This window comes from Paramormyrops kingsleyae, chromosome 7, assembly GCF_048594095.1.
Source record: "Paramormyrops kingsleyae isolate MSU_618 chromosome 7, PKINGS_0.4, whole genome shotgun sequence".
Taxonomy (NCBI): Eukaryota; Metazoa; Chordata; class Actinopteri; order Osteoglossiformes; family Mormyridae; genus Paramormyrops; species Paramormyrops kingsleyae.
Window position 1 is genome coordinate 1,939,239 of NC_132803.1, and position 16,145 is coordinate 1,955,383.

General features: G+C 42.8%; 1 protein-coding gene across 1 annotated transcript; it reads left to right on the top strand.

Annotated features, from left to right (window-relative positions):
* Positions 1–1,974: 1,974 nt before the first annotated feature.
* Positions 1,975–11,943, top strand: LOC111838530 (prosaposin-like). The gene is made up of 12 exons (XM_023801598.2): positions 1,975–2,112; positions 2,270–2,328; positions 5,512–5,586; positions 6,766–6,891; positions 7,735–7,863; positions 7,965–8,045; positions 8,478–8,661; positions 8,758–8,900; positions 9,220–9,300; positions 10,158–10,268; positions 10,394–10,465; positions 11,353–11,943. Exons 1-11 carry the CDS (start codon positions 2,064–2,066, stop codon positions 10,427–10,429), a joined length of 1,074 nt encoding a protein of 357 aa, XP_023657366.2. The 5' UTR covers positions 1,975–2,063; the 3' UTR covers positions 10,430–10,465; positions 11,353–11,943.
* The last annotated feature ends 4,202 nt before the right edge of the window (positions 11,944–16,145 follow it).

A 16,145-nucleotide genomic window follows, 5' to 3' on the forward strand; every position in this document is an offset into this window, starting at 1 on the left:
ACGGCAAATAAAAATCGGGATTTTAAAAGAAAGTGCAAGAAATCAGCAGTTAGCTATAACGAAGTTACAACGGAGAACGATGAGTGAATCGCGATGGTCTCTTTGACTGGTTCAGATTTGCCCTTAATGTCCAGAGTCATACGGCAGCAGGAAAGGCTTCCGGGTATTTCCTGTCAATGAAGTTTGGCTGGAAGCAGCGATGCTATCGCATCACAATGTCAGGACAGGAAAGGGTTTTCCGGTACATTCCTAATTCCACTGTTATCACAGGTGATGCAACTGAGAGACACTCTGCCAGGCACAAAGTGGGATTAATTTTCAGCCCAGGAGTTATGCCCAAGATGAGGCAAATTTTATTAGTTTTGGGGGAATTTGGATAGCCTAAATGATGCCGCAGTTCAAGTCTTATTATCCTGATAAATGTGTTACTGACTTTTCAAGAAGAAGATAAATAATAAATAGCATACTGAACTGTTTAAGCACAGAAATTTCAGTCAAATCTATGAACAGGCCATTTGCATGGTAGAAAAGTACTGTAAATACAAACACATTAGTCGAATATAAATATAAAAACAGTATGGATTATGATCGATAAAACTCACAGCATTCTATAAAAAAATTGTAACATGGTTTTAATTAATACAAATATGAACACACTATTCCATCACAAAATGCACATATACTTTCCGTACTGAGGAATTCCTAACGAAATATGTCCAGTGATTAATAAAACTTTTTATGGAAGTGGAACATCAGTATTTATTGCACTCCATTAAATTGACTGCTGTGCTGTAGGGATGTCGCTAACAGCGTTTAGGGAGGGGCAAAGCGCACCGCTGAAAAATTAGTGCACCGATCTGAGTTTATTGCACAAGATAAAGTACGGCATAATTTCAACACGAGATACAAACAAATATAGTTTTTCTCAATTGTATTTTTTTCATAATGTGGGAAGCCATAATCGTGATTCAAATTCAATTAATTACACAGCTCTACTACAGATTGTTTGGTTTGTATGCATGCATGAGTAAGACATAGCGCCCTCTTTAGGCAAGCTGTGGTTATAGCCATACACATACACACACACTCAGCTATAACAACATGTTGTCCTTATAGTAGCGCGATTGGCGGGCCGGCTCTGCAGTGGCGTTGTATTTGGTTTAACACGTTGATTAAAAAATACCTTTTAGTTACACTACAGACCGATGTCTGCAGACCTCGGAGTTATGAAACATCTCAAAGGCAATTTACTAGTCCCACGACCCTGAGCAGCACAGGCACTTGGAAGTCGGATGGATGGATATGCTTAGCAGATTTTATTTTTGGTAATTACAAATTCAGCTGATATATAACTGATAGTTCAACAGCGGAATAGTTGTTTTATATTTTTACATTTTTTTTGTTTTTTTATTTATGTTTACGTTTCGGCGCATAATAAAACTTCAGGGCTATGGTCGAGGGCTGCATTAATTCAGGAAATAATTGGTTCAGCAAGCAGACAGAGCACCTTCGGAGACCTGCTCTGCTCGGGTGTCCTGCCGTAAAGCTCCACAAACCTGCATTGACACTCGTAACCGTTACGCCAGCTGTTGCCCCCTTAAGTTGGAAGACAATGAGCATGAATGAAGGAGTGCGGCTTTTACGGTGTTTGAGTTCTTACTAGGTGCACCTTGGGGATCGGGACCAGGACATTTATCCCGAGTCATTAAAAGCGGTCACAATGAGGATTAGCACATCACGCGACTTGGCTTTCCCGAAAATCCAGAATTAAGAGAGATATTTCCTAGTAAAACAACCTGGATTCTCTTCTCGATCCTACCTGATTCAACACGGAGCCCATTATGATCCTTATGAACGTTACGCACTGCGGATGACTGGGGAATGGTCTTCTTTTACGTATATGAATTGTTAACATTGTTATTATTAATCTTATACTGTTAGACTTAGTATTGACATAGCATCCGCTTCCTGGAGCGTGTGTGATTGGGCAGGTGTGGGATATAAGAGCAGAGTCGGTCCGTCCCCATCGCATATCGTGCGTACCTGAGGACAGACGGGAGAGGATGCTTTCTGCCGGGGTCACGTTGCTAGTTCTCGTCTCCTGCTGTGCAGGTACGTTCACTAAACTTTTCATACGGTCTTCCATATTTATCTGGTCAATCAGATCACATATGTGCAATGTTCAACATCAGACCAAACATTAAACCAATTGGGCAAAGCCGCGAGTGTTAAAGCTGCTCCAGCTGACTTAGGCTACATGTCTCCGCAGCTCATCCCAGCTGCCGAGGGAAGATCATTCAACCTGAGCTGAACGAGCAGCGCTCCGTGGTGAGACCACCGTAATCACTGACAAAAGGGCTTAGACTTGGTCGTGACGATTGACTACAGAGCTTGTTCAGTCTCTCTCTCTCTCTCTCTCTCTCTCTCTATATATATATATATATATATATATATATATATATACATATATAAAACTTTGAGTGAGTCAACAACATAATATGAGCGCACAGTATAGTTATCTTATGCGCACAATATAGGCTGTTTTTGTGAGGGCACAAGAAGTTATATTGTGCAGTTTTACCAATTCTCAGGCATCTAGTGTTATACTCACACTTTCAGACTCATACTCATGCAAAAATCTGAGGGGAAATCTATATCATTTCACAGTGTGATGGACAGTGTGATGGACAGTGTGATGGACAGTGTGAGCGCAGGCATAAGTGGACAGTGTGAGCACAGTGTGATGGACAATGTGATGGACAGTGTGAGCACAGTGTGATGGACAGTGTGAGTGCAGGCATAAGTGGACAGTGTGAGCGCAGGCATAAGTGGACAATGTGAGCACAGTGTGATGGACAGTGTGAGTGCAGGCATAAGTGGACAGTGTGAGCGCAGGCATAAGTGGACAGTGTGAGCACAGTGTGATGGACAATGTGATGGACAGTGTGAGCGCAGTGTGGTGGACAGTGTGAGCGCAGGCATAAGTGGACAGTGTGAGCGCAGGCATAAGTGGACAGTGTGAGCGCAGGCATAAGTGGACAGTGTGAGCGCAGGCATAAGTGGACAGTGTGAGCACAGTGTGATGGACAGTGTGATGGACAGTGTGAGCGCAGGCATAAGGAAGCCTAATGGACCATCCGGAGTGGGAAAGGCTGTGTCAAGACAATGTATAATCAAACACATCCAGTGAGGAGCACAGGGTCTAGTACAGTTACAGTAAATGTATAGGTCAAGAAACTGTAAAATTTACAGATGTGGATATTTCATCAATAATAATAAAAACAGCTACCATTTGGCCCATCAAACTTATTTGGGGAGAACTTAACTAAAAGCTCAGAGTTGTTAAAATCTTATCTATCTCTGATTTAAAGGAACCCAGGGTTTTAGCTTCCGCTACACTAGCAGGAAGACTATTCCATACTCTAACTACACGCTGTGTAAAGAAGTGCTTTCTCAAATTTGTTTTAAAATGTTCTCCCGCTAATTTCCACTTATGGCGACGAGTTCTAGTATTTAAACTAATATTGAAATAGCCATTTGGCTGAACAGATCTGGACCTGGATCATGTCCCTCCTTAGTCTCCTTTGATCAAGGCAAAACAGATTCTGCTCATCTGACCTCTCCTCATAAGACATTCCTCTAAGACCAGGAATCATTCTTGTAGCCCTACGTTGAACCCTTTCTAAGGCAGTGTCCTTCTTAAGGTATGGTGACCAAACCTGCACACAATATTCTAGATGGGGTCTTACCAAGGAATTATATAAATGTAACATCACCTCTCTTGACTTAAACTCCACACACCTAGAGATATAACCCAACATTCTATTGGCCTTTTTTATTGCTTCCCCACACTGGCGAGAGTGGGACATGGAAGCATCAACATACACACCAAGGTCTTTCTCATAATCAGCTACCTTTATTTCAGTAGGTCCCATAAAATACCTGTACTTTATATTTCTGCTCCCTACATGGAGTACCTTACATTTGTCTATGTTAAATTTCATCTGCCAGGTATCGGCCCAGTCACTAATTAAATCAAGATCCCGCTGTAGCTGCTGAGCCGCTAGTTCAGTATCTACTATACCACCCACCTTGGTGTCATCTGCAAATTTCACCAGTTTACTGTATATATTGGTGTCTATATAATTTATGTAAATTAGGAACAATAGTGGTCCTAAAATTGAACCCTGCGGTACCCCACTATGAACACAGGCCCACTGTGACATTGTGCCTCTAATAACTACTCGCTGCTTCCTGTCGGTTAACCAGTTTTCGATCCAAGCTGCCACAGTTCCTAAAAGCCCTGCAGCTTTGAGCTTTAGCAAGAGCCGTTTGTGGGGGCCAACATCAAAGGCCTTCTGGAAATCTAAGTACATCACATCGTAGGCCTTTTTGTGATCAATTTCACTTGTAGCTTCCTCAAAGAACTCAAGTAGATTCGTTAAACAGGACCTACCTCTCCTAAATCCATGTTGGCTATCCCTCAGAATGTTATTTGCATACAGGTAATCAACCATTTTCACTTGGATTATAGCTTCCATTACCTTTCCAGTTATGCAAGTTAACTGATTGGCCTATAGTTTGCTGGATTACTTCTATCCCCTTTTTTGAATATGGGTGTTATATTAGCATGCTTCCAATCTGAAGGTACCACACCCGCAGATAACGATTTCTGGAATATTAGAGTTAATTGTTGGCTAATAATATCCCCTCATCTCTTTTAAATCTATAGGTAAGATGCCATCAGGGCCCTGCGATTTATTTATTTTGAGCTTAGCTAGGCATAGTACCACATCAGCCGCAGTTATACATATATTGGTCATAGACAATGCTGTATTTACACTAAATGGTGATAAGTTACTTGTGTTCTCTACTGTGAACACCCGTGAAAAATAATCATTAAACTCATTTACTATATCAGTTTCATTTTCAATTATAAGGCCCTTACTATCCTGCAAATTAGTGATTTCAGCTTTTAGAGCTCTTTTGGAGTGAAAATATTGGAAGAAACTTTTATTGTTATCCTTAGCCTCCAATGCAATTTTTCTTTCTACATCGCTCTTGGACAGTCTAACGTTATTTTTTAACTCTACCTGTAGACTTAGATACTCAAAGTAGAGGGTGAACAATTACCCGCTTCCTCACATTTAGAAAAAGACACTTGAACCCCCCCTTGAAAATTTCACTTCTCCTTTAACAGTGAAGTTATTTTTGACAAAACAAGTTTGTGAAAAATTGCTTTCACCTGTATATGCCGGCCTCGGTTTGAGCAGCCTTGGTAGCTGCTGAGGCCATTTCAGTGGATGCTAGTCTTAGGGAGATCTTGCAGCATATCCATCCATCCATCCATCCACCCACCCGATTTCCAGGTTCAGGGTTGAAGGACGTGTAAAATGTCTTTGAGAGCATTTCATAACTCAGGTCTGCACTGTGTGTGTTTCACTCTGAATGTATATGGGCTCCAGAATTTCAACATTTGTAGACAATGGTCTGATGTGTTTTCTGTGGCAGGGACAAGACAGCTGTAAGGACTGTACGCAGATCTTGGAGCTGTTTGCAGACATGGTATCCAATAATGACACCCAGGTAAGCAAACACATACACACACAAACACATTTTCACATGTTTGTATCCATGTCTTTCTGGGAACTGTCCATTCTTGTCTGGGGGACAAAACCCTAATCCTATCAATGACAATCGTAACCCCTACCCAGTCCTAACCTTAAACACAAATAACCAACAAAGCTTTTGATGTTTTTAGTTTTTTGATTACAGTCAAAGATTTTTATAAAATTGAGTTTCCCTTTGTGGAATCCTCACAATGTCAAAATGACAGGCGTTAGAATCTATGACTTTGACCTGTGCAATGTGTGGATATGGAAAAAGATTGATTCTTTTAGATTTGAAAACTGGTTCAACTGATTCACTGAAAAGAACCAGTTCAAAAAAATCGATCCATTCATGAATTGGACATCACTATTATTCACTTGGATAGCTGCTTGTGCATGCAAGTAGTATTTCTCATTAAGATCATATCGTATTGTATGTCCCATAGTCCTTTTCTGTCTGACCGAAAATCGCAAAAATACAAATGCAATCCTGCATTGTATTGGACTTGGTTGTTAATATACAGTATCAATCATGTTACAATGATTTGACACATGCAGTAGGACTGTGAAATGACACACTGCAGTAGGACTGACTGTATAGAATACATCTAGGTGACCCTACAGCTTGGAATTGGGGCACCATCACTGGGTCTCACCACTGGAAGATTTCCAGCCGCAGTCTTTTACGGTGGAAGCTACTTTTGTTCGGCACAGGTGTGGTTGCTTCTCTGAACGACTTCTGCATTCTGCTTAATGATTCTCGGTTTCATTTCCCGTCAGGGGACGATGTCAGAGTCCCATAGCTCTTCACACCTGGTTCCTCCGATATTTCCTGCTGGCTTATTAGAGTACAGCCACACAACAAATCATTAGCATTTCTAGTCATCTTTGAAGAACAATTTGTATGCTAAATATACTGTGATATGATTTTCTGATTTGAAATGATAATGATTTTATTGAACCGTTCTGATAATGATTGTCTCTTTCAGAAAAACATGCTGGATGGACAGGTCAATGTGCAGTGTTCACACGCCCAGCTGGGGAAAGTGCTGGGTGTGTCTCCGTCACAGAGACAGGCTCTGCCTTGGAGGGGATGGCTGTCTGTTGCACATCAACTAGGTCTACTCTGCCACTGACTTGTCTTTCTCCTTGGCAGGAGAAGATCAAGAATGTGCTACATTACCTTTGCAACCTCCTCCCTGCGCCAAAAGCCAAGGTCTACTGTGTGCAGCAGGTGGATAAATACCTGCCCATGGCCATCAGCATCCTGGTGAAACAAATTGTAGGTGTATAATCAGCACCACATAATCAACACCATCTAATTCACACTGATTAATCAGACAATCACTGTTTAATTGACACTGCATACTCAACATTGTATAAATGATACCACATATTCAACACTGTATAATTAACACTGAATAATTAGCACCATATAATTCACACTGTTTAGTCATATTAATCAATATTGTGCAAATGACACTGCATAATCATCCTGATCAACAGCATATATTTCACACCGCAAAATGAATACTCATGTAGTCATGCTGATGTCCATATTTGAGAGCACTGGTGACCTGACCTGATCACTGTTGATCTCTATCTGAATTCATCTTTTTGGCTGGTTGTTATATCAGTGGTTGATTCCATATATTTATTTATAAATTTGTTAGCTCTTCTTTACAAACACTGTGTTCTTCGTTGAGCAGTAAAACAATACACACTTAACAGCTTCATTTGAAAAGGGGGATGTTGGTGTTTGCTATGGTGGTGCAGGAGGTAGTGCTACCGTTCGGCAACCGGAGGGTTGCAGGTCCGAGCCCCGGGTCCTCCTGACCCCATCAAAGTGTCCTTGAGTAAGACACTGAACCCCAAATTGCTCCCGGTGAGCTGGTTGGCGCCTTGCATGGCAGCCTCCGCCACCGGTGTGTGAGTGTGAGTGTGGATGCTGAATGTGAGGCATAGATTGTAAAGCGCTTTGGTACTCGTAAGAGTAGTAAAAAGCGCTATATAAATGCAGTCCATTTACCTTTTTCCTATAAGCACCTGTTAACGAGTGGAAGATACACTGGCACCAAAAACAGTGGTAATGTTCATCTAGACTGAAGCTGTCCATCTCCTTCAGAACCCTGGAATGGTATGCAAATTCTTAGGGATATGCAAGAATCAGTCAGAGGACAATGGGGCAGAGATCCTGATAAATGGCACACCCAAAATTGACATTTCAGTGACCGAAGGCACAGAAGCAGCACAGGTAATCCTTTGTGTTCATCATCTTTTATTCAGCTGAAGGTTCGGTCTGACTGGTAAAGGTCTAATTCAGTCCCCTGTGACTCCCTGTCTGTCTCCCGGTAGGCATTGGGTCTACCTCAGTGTGCCATCTGTGTTTTTGTCATTGAAAAGTTGGAGTGTCTGCTGCCCAAGGATAAGACTGCGGTAACGTAAACTTACATACAAGTGAACATCAATGCATAACCCACAAAGGCAAACACAGACGTGAGACACAGAGACAAAGACAGACACAGAGATACAGAGCCAAAGACAGACACAGAGACACAGAAACAGACACAGAGAAAAACACAGACTCAGACACAGATAGACAGAGACAAACACAGACGCCATGACACAGAAACAAAGACAAACACAGACAACGATTTACAGAGACAAATTCAGACACTGAAACACAGAGACAAACACAGATACTGAGACAGACAAGGAAACAAAGAGCCAAAGAGACGGGAGAAATGTGCTGAGTCATGGAGTCACTCCTTAACTTTAGTGAGACTCCTGGCTCTGTGTGTTTGCCCTGAAGCCGTAACCCCTGCTGCTGTTCCTGGTGAAGGCTGTTGTACCTCTTGGCCCCTGCAGGCTGCCGTAGAGAAGCTACTGGACCATGTCTGCAGCATACTGCCCAAACCCACGCAGCTGCTGTGTAACAAATTCATCAGCGCCTTCAGTGGGAAGCTGATCAACCTGCTGCTGTCTTCAGCCATGCCCCGCACCATCTGCACCATTCTGCAGCTCTGCCATGGGCAGGAGCTGCCCCCTCCTGGTCAGTGGGGGTGGGAGCTGCTATTCATTCCCCCCCCCTTAAGCGGTGAGTGATGTGAGTGATGATTATCACCTGCCCATTTCTTTTCTCCTTTAGTCGAAAAACCACCCACTGACTGTCAGTCCTGCAAAACGGTGGTGATTTTGTCCCATTTTCACTTGGGCTCCAACGCCACTGACCAACAGACTGCCTCCTTCCTGCAGAATGTTTGTTGGCTCCACCCATATGCCATGCCAAAGGTCAGCTCCACCTCCTGACAAAGGGATCTATGTGACATATAATAGGAAAACTTCATTGTTGTTGTACATGAACTCTGTGACTCTGGTGTGTCACCGTGGTGGATTGTGTGTTGTTCCAGCTCTGTCTATATCTTAGAGCAGTGTTTGTCAGCCTGGTCCGCACTGGGTCCAACAGTCCATGTTTTTGCTCCTGCCTGGGTGCTGGGGGGGAGCAAAAATGTGGACTGTTTGGGGGTCACTGAGGATTGGGTTGGGAAGAACTGTCTTTGAGGACTGTCTACAGGGCTCCTCAGTTTTGATTTTTTTTCTCTTGTTCCAGTGTGAGCTTTTCACCCAGCGCTTTGGGTCCCAGCTGCAAAGTGTTCTTGGTAAAATGAGAAGCGCCCAAGACATGTGTGAGGTATGCAAGTACCTGCTCTTACCACTTCCTACAATAAGTACTGCTTTCACAGTGACACTAATCCACATCTTGGGGCAGTGTGCAGCTCAGTGGGCTAAGCCTCTGTGTCTGTGATCACATCTGAGGCCCCAGCTCCCTGGGTGCTGCTATGGGTGGCTGCCCTTTGTGGCCAACACCTGCAGAGAGCAGGTTGGGGGGGGTATAAAAAGAATTTCCCCACAAGGATCAATCAAGTATTATTATTATCCTTCACAATGACACTAAACTTCGGCCTTTACAGTGATGGTAAGCACAGTGACACTAAACTACAGCCTTTACAGTGATGGTAAGGACAGTGACACTAAACTACAGCCTTTACAGTGATGGTAAGCACAGTGACACTAAACTACAGCCTTTACAGTGATGGTAAGCACAGTGACACTAAACTACAGCGTTTACAGTGATGGTAAGCACAGTGACACTAAACTACAGCCTTTACAGTGATGGTAAGCACAGTGACACTAAACTACAGCCTTTACAGTGATGGTAAGCACAGTGACACTAAACTACAGCGTTTACAGTGATGGTAAGCACAGTGACACTAAACTACAGCCTTTACAGTGATGGTAAGCACAGTGACACTAAACTACAGCCTTTACAGTGATGGTAAGCACAGTGACACTAAACTACAGCGTTTACAGTGATGGTAAGCACAGTGACACTAAACTACAGCCTTTACAGTGATGGTAAGCACAGTGACACTAAACTACAGCCTTTACAGTGATGGTAAGCACAGGCCTGCCCTGGTGGTCCCACATGCAGCCTGTACCACTAATGAACAAGCAAGGTTGGTCTCATTCATTCACGGCTGTCCTCAGGAGGCGGGTCTGTGTGCTGCTGTCAGGGAGACTGAAGCGGAAGCAGTTAAGAACTGTTCCAAGGGCGGGCGTTACGTGTGCAGAGACATGAGGGCAGCTAAAGCCTGCAACGTGAGTACAGTGAACACCGGAGAACAGAGCATCCAGTGGGCAGACTGGGAACACAAGCTTACTGACAGGAAAGTCAGACTAAAATAACTGTTTGTTAACTAATGGCGTACGACATTACTTTGCAGTCCGTCTCATTCTGTGAGAAGTTTTTCTGGCAATAAGGATCAAGCCACTGGAGAGGAAACTCCCATTGCACGGTAAAACCATTCATACACTGATCTTCTGCTTGATGCTTATGAAATATCGTTAATTCTGAGCTGTATTCACAGCACAGTAAATTAAAACATTTTTTACTTAACCAAAATTTCACAAATATTGCCAAGGGAACTTAATTGTACACTATTAAAAGAATACAAATGCTATGATTTCCATTATTTTATAGTAGTTATATCTTTAGCTCTGGTGCTACTAAATATCGGCCGGCTACCTGCCAATATCAGGACTGTTAACAAATACCAACCAAATACCAATATGTCATTCACCCCTAACCCGGGCTAACGTTGCTATTCACTTAGCTAGCTAGTTAGCTACCTCAGGATCTTGACCATTGCTACCGTACCTAGTAAAAAAGAACGATGGTGGAGGTGGATTGCTAAGCTGCCCCCCCGAAGATGCCGCCCAGGGAAATTGCCCATCATATTCTTGCTAGAATCCACCACTGTGGCTGGACAGCGATGCTTCTGCCCACTATGTGGCTATAACAACTCGCCCGTGTTCGAAACGTCAAACAACTGACACTTTCCATTCACATTAGGGACCCTTAACCAAACTGGCACAATATTTGTGATTGGCAAGCCAAGCGGGTGAAAACTGGCCATTGTGATCGAGGAAAATTGCATGGGAGCATCGATATTTCCTGCTGGAGATTAATCAAGCATGATTTCTCAGGGTTTTCCTCAGGTTTAATAGAATAGAATAGAATAGAATATCCTTAATGTGATTGTAGATGTACAGTGAAATTCTATGCGCTTTCTCAACCAAAGCAACATGAAAAGGCAGCCTGTGGTATTTTGCTGCCAGGTTAAAGTGTGTTTACTTTCAAATTCACACCCGTTTTCAAAGCACATACTTTGTTTGTTTTCAGCTTTCTCCACCAGCGCAACCAGCAGCTGGCCAGCAAGTTCCAGACCTGCCTTCACCCTCTCGGATTTCAACATCTTATCAGCTTGGACAAATATTCAAAAACAATTGGAGTGCTTTTTTCTTCTTCTTTTTACAGACGTTTCTAAATCCTTTGGCAATAGTAGCACTCTGGGCTTGTTTGATGAGTGTGTTCCCCCTCTGAAGTCACCCTCTGTTATGCTTTTCCAATCTAACATCTTTTTCTAATCAAAGTTCAAATGAATGCTTCTGCTTCTAACCACAGCAAATATTAATCCAGACACTAGCATGTCTGCTGATAAACTGTGTTTTCAAAGGATATATGAAAGAATTTCTTGGCATAAAATATGCAGAAAATTTCCAGTGTGAACAACGGCTTGAGTGTGGGAGCTAAGAGCCACTTAAATGTGATTAAATGTGTTGTCTTACTCACACTGGCAGTGCAAATTGCTTTGATTGCCCCTAGAGAGCGGCAGTCATTGTACATGTTAGCCTCCTCATTCATTACATTGAATTACGTATAGTAGTGAGCGTGTGGGTCATTTTAATAAATGGAGAGGACAGCTCTTTTAAACTGGAGAAGTCGTCTTTTTAATAATCAGTAGTCTGAGGCCCACAGTGGCACAGGCATGGAAGCCAACAATTAACGTCTTATGTTACAGTCGCACGCATGGTTACGCGCTAACGAGAACGCACACACATTACAACATAAATACATGAATACACATATTAATTTACACTATTTGTAGTACACCCGAACTGGGTGCCAGACGCCGAAGTCCTGCCTGTGGATGTGTGCACCACAGGTGTTCTTCTGCTGGGAGGTCGCTACGCCTTGGTCTTGCTGGGTCAGTTCGTGCCCCTCCGGAGCCATCACAGGTACTCCGGCTCCTTTGGCACCTCTGGCTCATGGAGGTGGCCCAGACACCAAGTCCGCAGAGATGCACAGCTCCCTCCCGAACCCCAATTGTGGCCGGAGAGCGGTCCTGCACTGCACTGCACTGCACACTCAGCATGCCTACAGGACCAGAGACGTGTGGCAGCCCGAGTCGTGCTTGGGGTGGGCGACCAGGATGGCGCGCAGTGCAGCAAGCGTGCAGTTACACTGCCCCACACGCCTGGAGTGATGCCTGTACCAGCTACACACAGCCGCTTTCAACCGGCCCAGCAAAATGTATGTCAAATGTCCCCACAATGTTATAAGAACCTGTAATTTTGACAATGTGGGAACCCCTAACCCTAACCGCTGTTAAAATGCCAAGTCTTTGTGATGTAAAAAAAATTAGACCATGATAAATCATTTAAAGACTTTTCTGACCTTTAATGTGAAATCTATACAATTCAATTGAAAAACAAACATCCGTTAGGGGGAAAATATAAAAAATAAAAAATGTACAATAAGCTGGTTGCATAAGTGTGCACACCGTTAAACTAACACTTTGTGGAAGCACCTTTTGATTTAATTAACACATGCAATCTTTTACAGGTACATACATGCCATCAATTTTCACTTTAATTTAATTTATCACTCTAATTAACCCCAAACAAAGTTCAGTTGTGCTAGTAGGATTTTCCTGACATTTACTCAGTTACATCCTACAGCAAAAGCTACGGTTGGCAGATAGCTTACAGTGCATCGAAGGGGTCTCATTGTTGCAAGGTTGCAATGACCTACCGTGTGTGAGGCTTCCTGCCTAGAGCGTAACCTCCCCACATTCGCCTGCCATGTTGTCTCTGTGTTATTGTTGCTTATTGTGTGGTCTTTCTGAGGAACTTAATAGCAATGCGTCTCTCCTCGTCCTCATTTGCCACTGCCACGATGCCCTGGTCTGCCTGGCATTACATTGGTGTCAGAAGTGGGATGCCCCACTGGGCCACTGGTCAACATTCTGGTTCCAGCCTGGCAGAGCTGCAGACATCGGCGAAGCAGTGCATCCGGAGAGGCATTGCTTATACTCTGAGGACGACTCGGGGGGACTGTGCCGCGACTGCGAGGGCTGGCTGACCCAGCAGTGCCAGAAGCTAGTGTAGTGTGACATGACCTGGGAGCCCCGTGAGCTGCCCCGGAAGATGGCCTGTGGGGAGCTGCGGCATTAGGCCACCCAATCCGGGGAGCAGGAGGGACAGCAGGTCCCGTCTAAACCGTATAAAGGGTTGGTGGTCAGGGGGAATCACCGATGCCAGCGCCCACCAGTAGCCCAGCGTCTGCTAGCTTTGCCAGCGCTTGTGAATGGATGCTCCCCCCTCCTTTGGAGATGGTGCACCGGCAGCTACCACTAGACCTTGTCATACTGTAGAGCTGAAGTGGGGACTGGGGGTGGTGGTCACCAGGACGGCTGCACTTTGAGGAGAGGGGAAGTGTGGCTTTAGCGTATCCCGGCTCGCAGGCCATGTATATAGCCCCTGTGTATGTCTTGTAAATCGTGGTATGTGTTCGTTAGTGTAAATGCTTAAGATATTGCGTGTATGCTTACCTGTGTAATCCTGACCTGTTCTAGTGTTGTGTAATCTGTGTTACAGTAGCTTATTGTTCGGCCCTTTTAAAGACTGATATAATAAAGGGCCACTTTTGTGTCAGTCCGTCTTGTCGCGATGCTTCGGTCTGCCTGGCTTTACATTAAAATCTGTTGATCTTAAAAAAAAGCAGCCTATCCTTATAAATTCACTCGTGACATATTTGAATATAGCATCGCAATAAGGAAAGCTGAGTCGCAAGAGGATAAGCGGATTTTTTTTTATTCAGAAAAAGAGGTAAAACTTGCCGAGCTTACGTGTTAGTTACCATTAGTTAAATGACCTTACATCGTTTTTTATTCTGTGGAAAACAAGAGATCAATCTACAGGTAGGATTTAATAAATTATAAACATTTACCGGCCGGTATTTCGTGCATCTGCATATTGTTTGTTCCATCTTCATAAACACAGTAGGCATATATAATGCAAAATAATACGAAGAAACAAATAAAGAATCATGAGAGAAAATTGCGCTTTCGATTCCGAGTTTAAAATAATCCTGGTCATATTTTACCCAGGATCGTGCAGCTGCATGATTATTGCCTATATTTTTTATTGGGTGAGTAAGAATGATGTGCAGAATGCATCGGAATTAAAAGTCGTTAGATGAATTCAGATATTGTGTGGCATCAAGTAATGGGACAGTTAAGCTATGACAAGTTTATTTCCCGGCTAAAGTAGATCCAATTAGAATAGTTGTTATTGGGAGCTGGTATAGACAGCACATGATCCGAAAAACACGATTTTATTGGTCTGAGGTCACAGTTGAGGATGAGGTAAGCATTTTGCGGGAACGTCACTCAGATGCTCATGTGCTTTTGATTGTATCAATATTAAGGTTGTAAATCTGTTATAAAAATGCATTGCACCTAATTTTTATGTAATTATGTCTATGATTATATTACTGCAGTAAATTAAATACTTTAAATTGACAAAGTTCTATTAATTTTTTTTAACAGAGTTATTTTTCAGCTGTCCCACTTTACCAATATAATTAGGGAAAGAGGGACAGTATGTTTCAGGTCATGTGGGACAGTTTTATAGGCTTTCCCAAGAAGAGAGAAAGTACATATTTGATAGGATGGAGTCCCAACTCCTAAATATATTAAGTAACTATACATAATATATAAATAATTATATTTATTCATTTATGAAATGGGAAAAAATTGCCAACTTGAATTTATTAAATTGTTTTAGTGTATGATGGCACCAAGGCAGAGAGAGGCAGAAAAGAAGGTTAGAAAGGTGAAGAGGCAGGAGGACTAAATGGTTACAAGCAACTGCAGTTTTTACTGTTATTATAAGCTTTACATGTAGTATAAGCTTTACATGTAGTTTAAGCTTTACATGGTTTAGGTATTTTCTACAAAACAAAATCCAAAATGAAATTAAATGTAATGGATTTAGACTTTTTTCAATTATTCTATTTTTGATAAATTAATCAACAATTAATGTTCAACTGTTCCTTAAGCTGTTTTGTCTATTAAACTTGCAAAACCCTTTGCAAAATATTCAGTATTGATGTATTGCACCTATATTCAGTATTGATGTATTAAATAGTGTGAGTGTGTGCACCCTTCTGGTTTGTTGGCGTCTGCCCAGGGTTGGTTCCTGCCTGCGCCCCTTGTACCCGGGATAGGCTCCAGTCCCCCCTGCGACCCCAGTTGGGATTAAGCAGTTTCAGACAATGGATGGATGTCTGGATGTATTAAATAAATGCCTGTCCCACATTACCAAACTGCCTGTCCCACATTACCTGAAATGCGTCCCACTTTACCTTACGGGTGCAGGGAGTATATAGACCTGTATCACAGCCCCCATAAGCAAGAAATTTCATTTTTTTCTTTTCATGTGATAAGTAGACATCTTAAGGATTGCAGAAAGGCATCATATGTTGGTTAAGTAAATTAGATTAATGTTTAGATGGGCACTAGAAGTCAAAATGGCCCACTTTCCCTGAATTCACTATATTTGACTCAGAAGTAAAGTAGCAACAACGTAAAAGCTCAAAGCAGAAATCCGGAAAAACCTACTTAAGTACAGTAACGAAGTGTCACACCTCTGGGAAAGGCGGGGGGGGGGGGGGGGGGGGGGGTGTATTACCGAAATACTGCCCAATTATTTCCTCCCAGAAGCATAAGGTGGGATATGTAGTAATATTATTGATAATAAACCTAAACCGAGACTTCTGGCACCGAAAATTGTGTTGCACTCTGATTTTCACGACACTCATATTTACTGTGACGAAAGATGTTTTCAGAC

Excerpts from the sequence above, each read along its gene's own strand:
- LOC111838530 (XM_023801598.2), top strand. The coding sequence starts at position 2,064 with ATGCTTTCTGCCGGGGTCACGTTGCTAGTTCTCGTCTCCTGCTGTGCA. Across the intron at positions 6,892-7,734 it reads GCATCCTGGTGAAACAAATT|AACCCTGGAATGGTATGCAA; the intron begins GTAGGTGTATAA and ends CATCTCCTTCAG. Across the intron at positions 8,662-8,757 it reads GCAGGAGCTGCCCCCTCCTG|TCGAAAAACCACCCACTGAC; the intron begins GTCAGTGGGGGT and ends TTTCTCCTTTAG.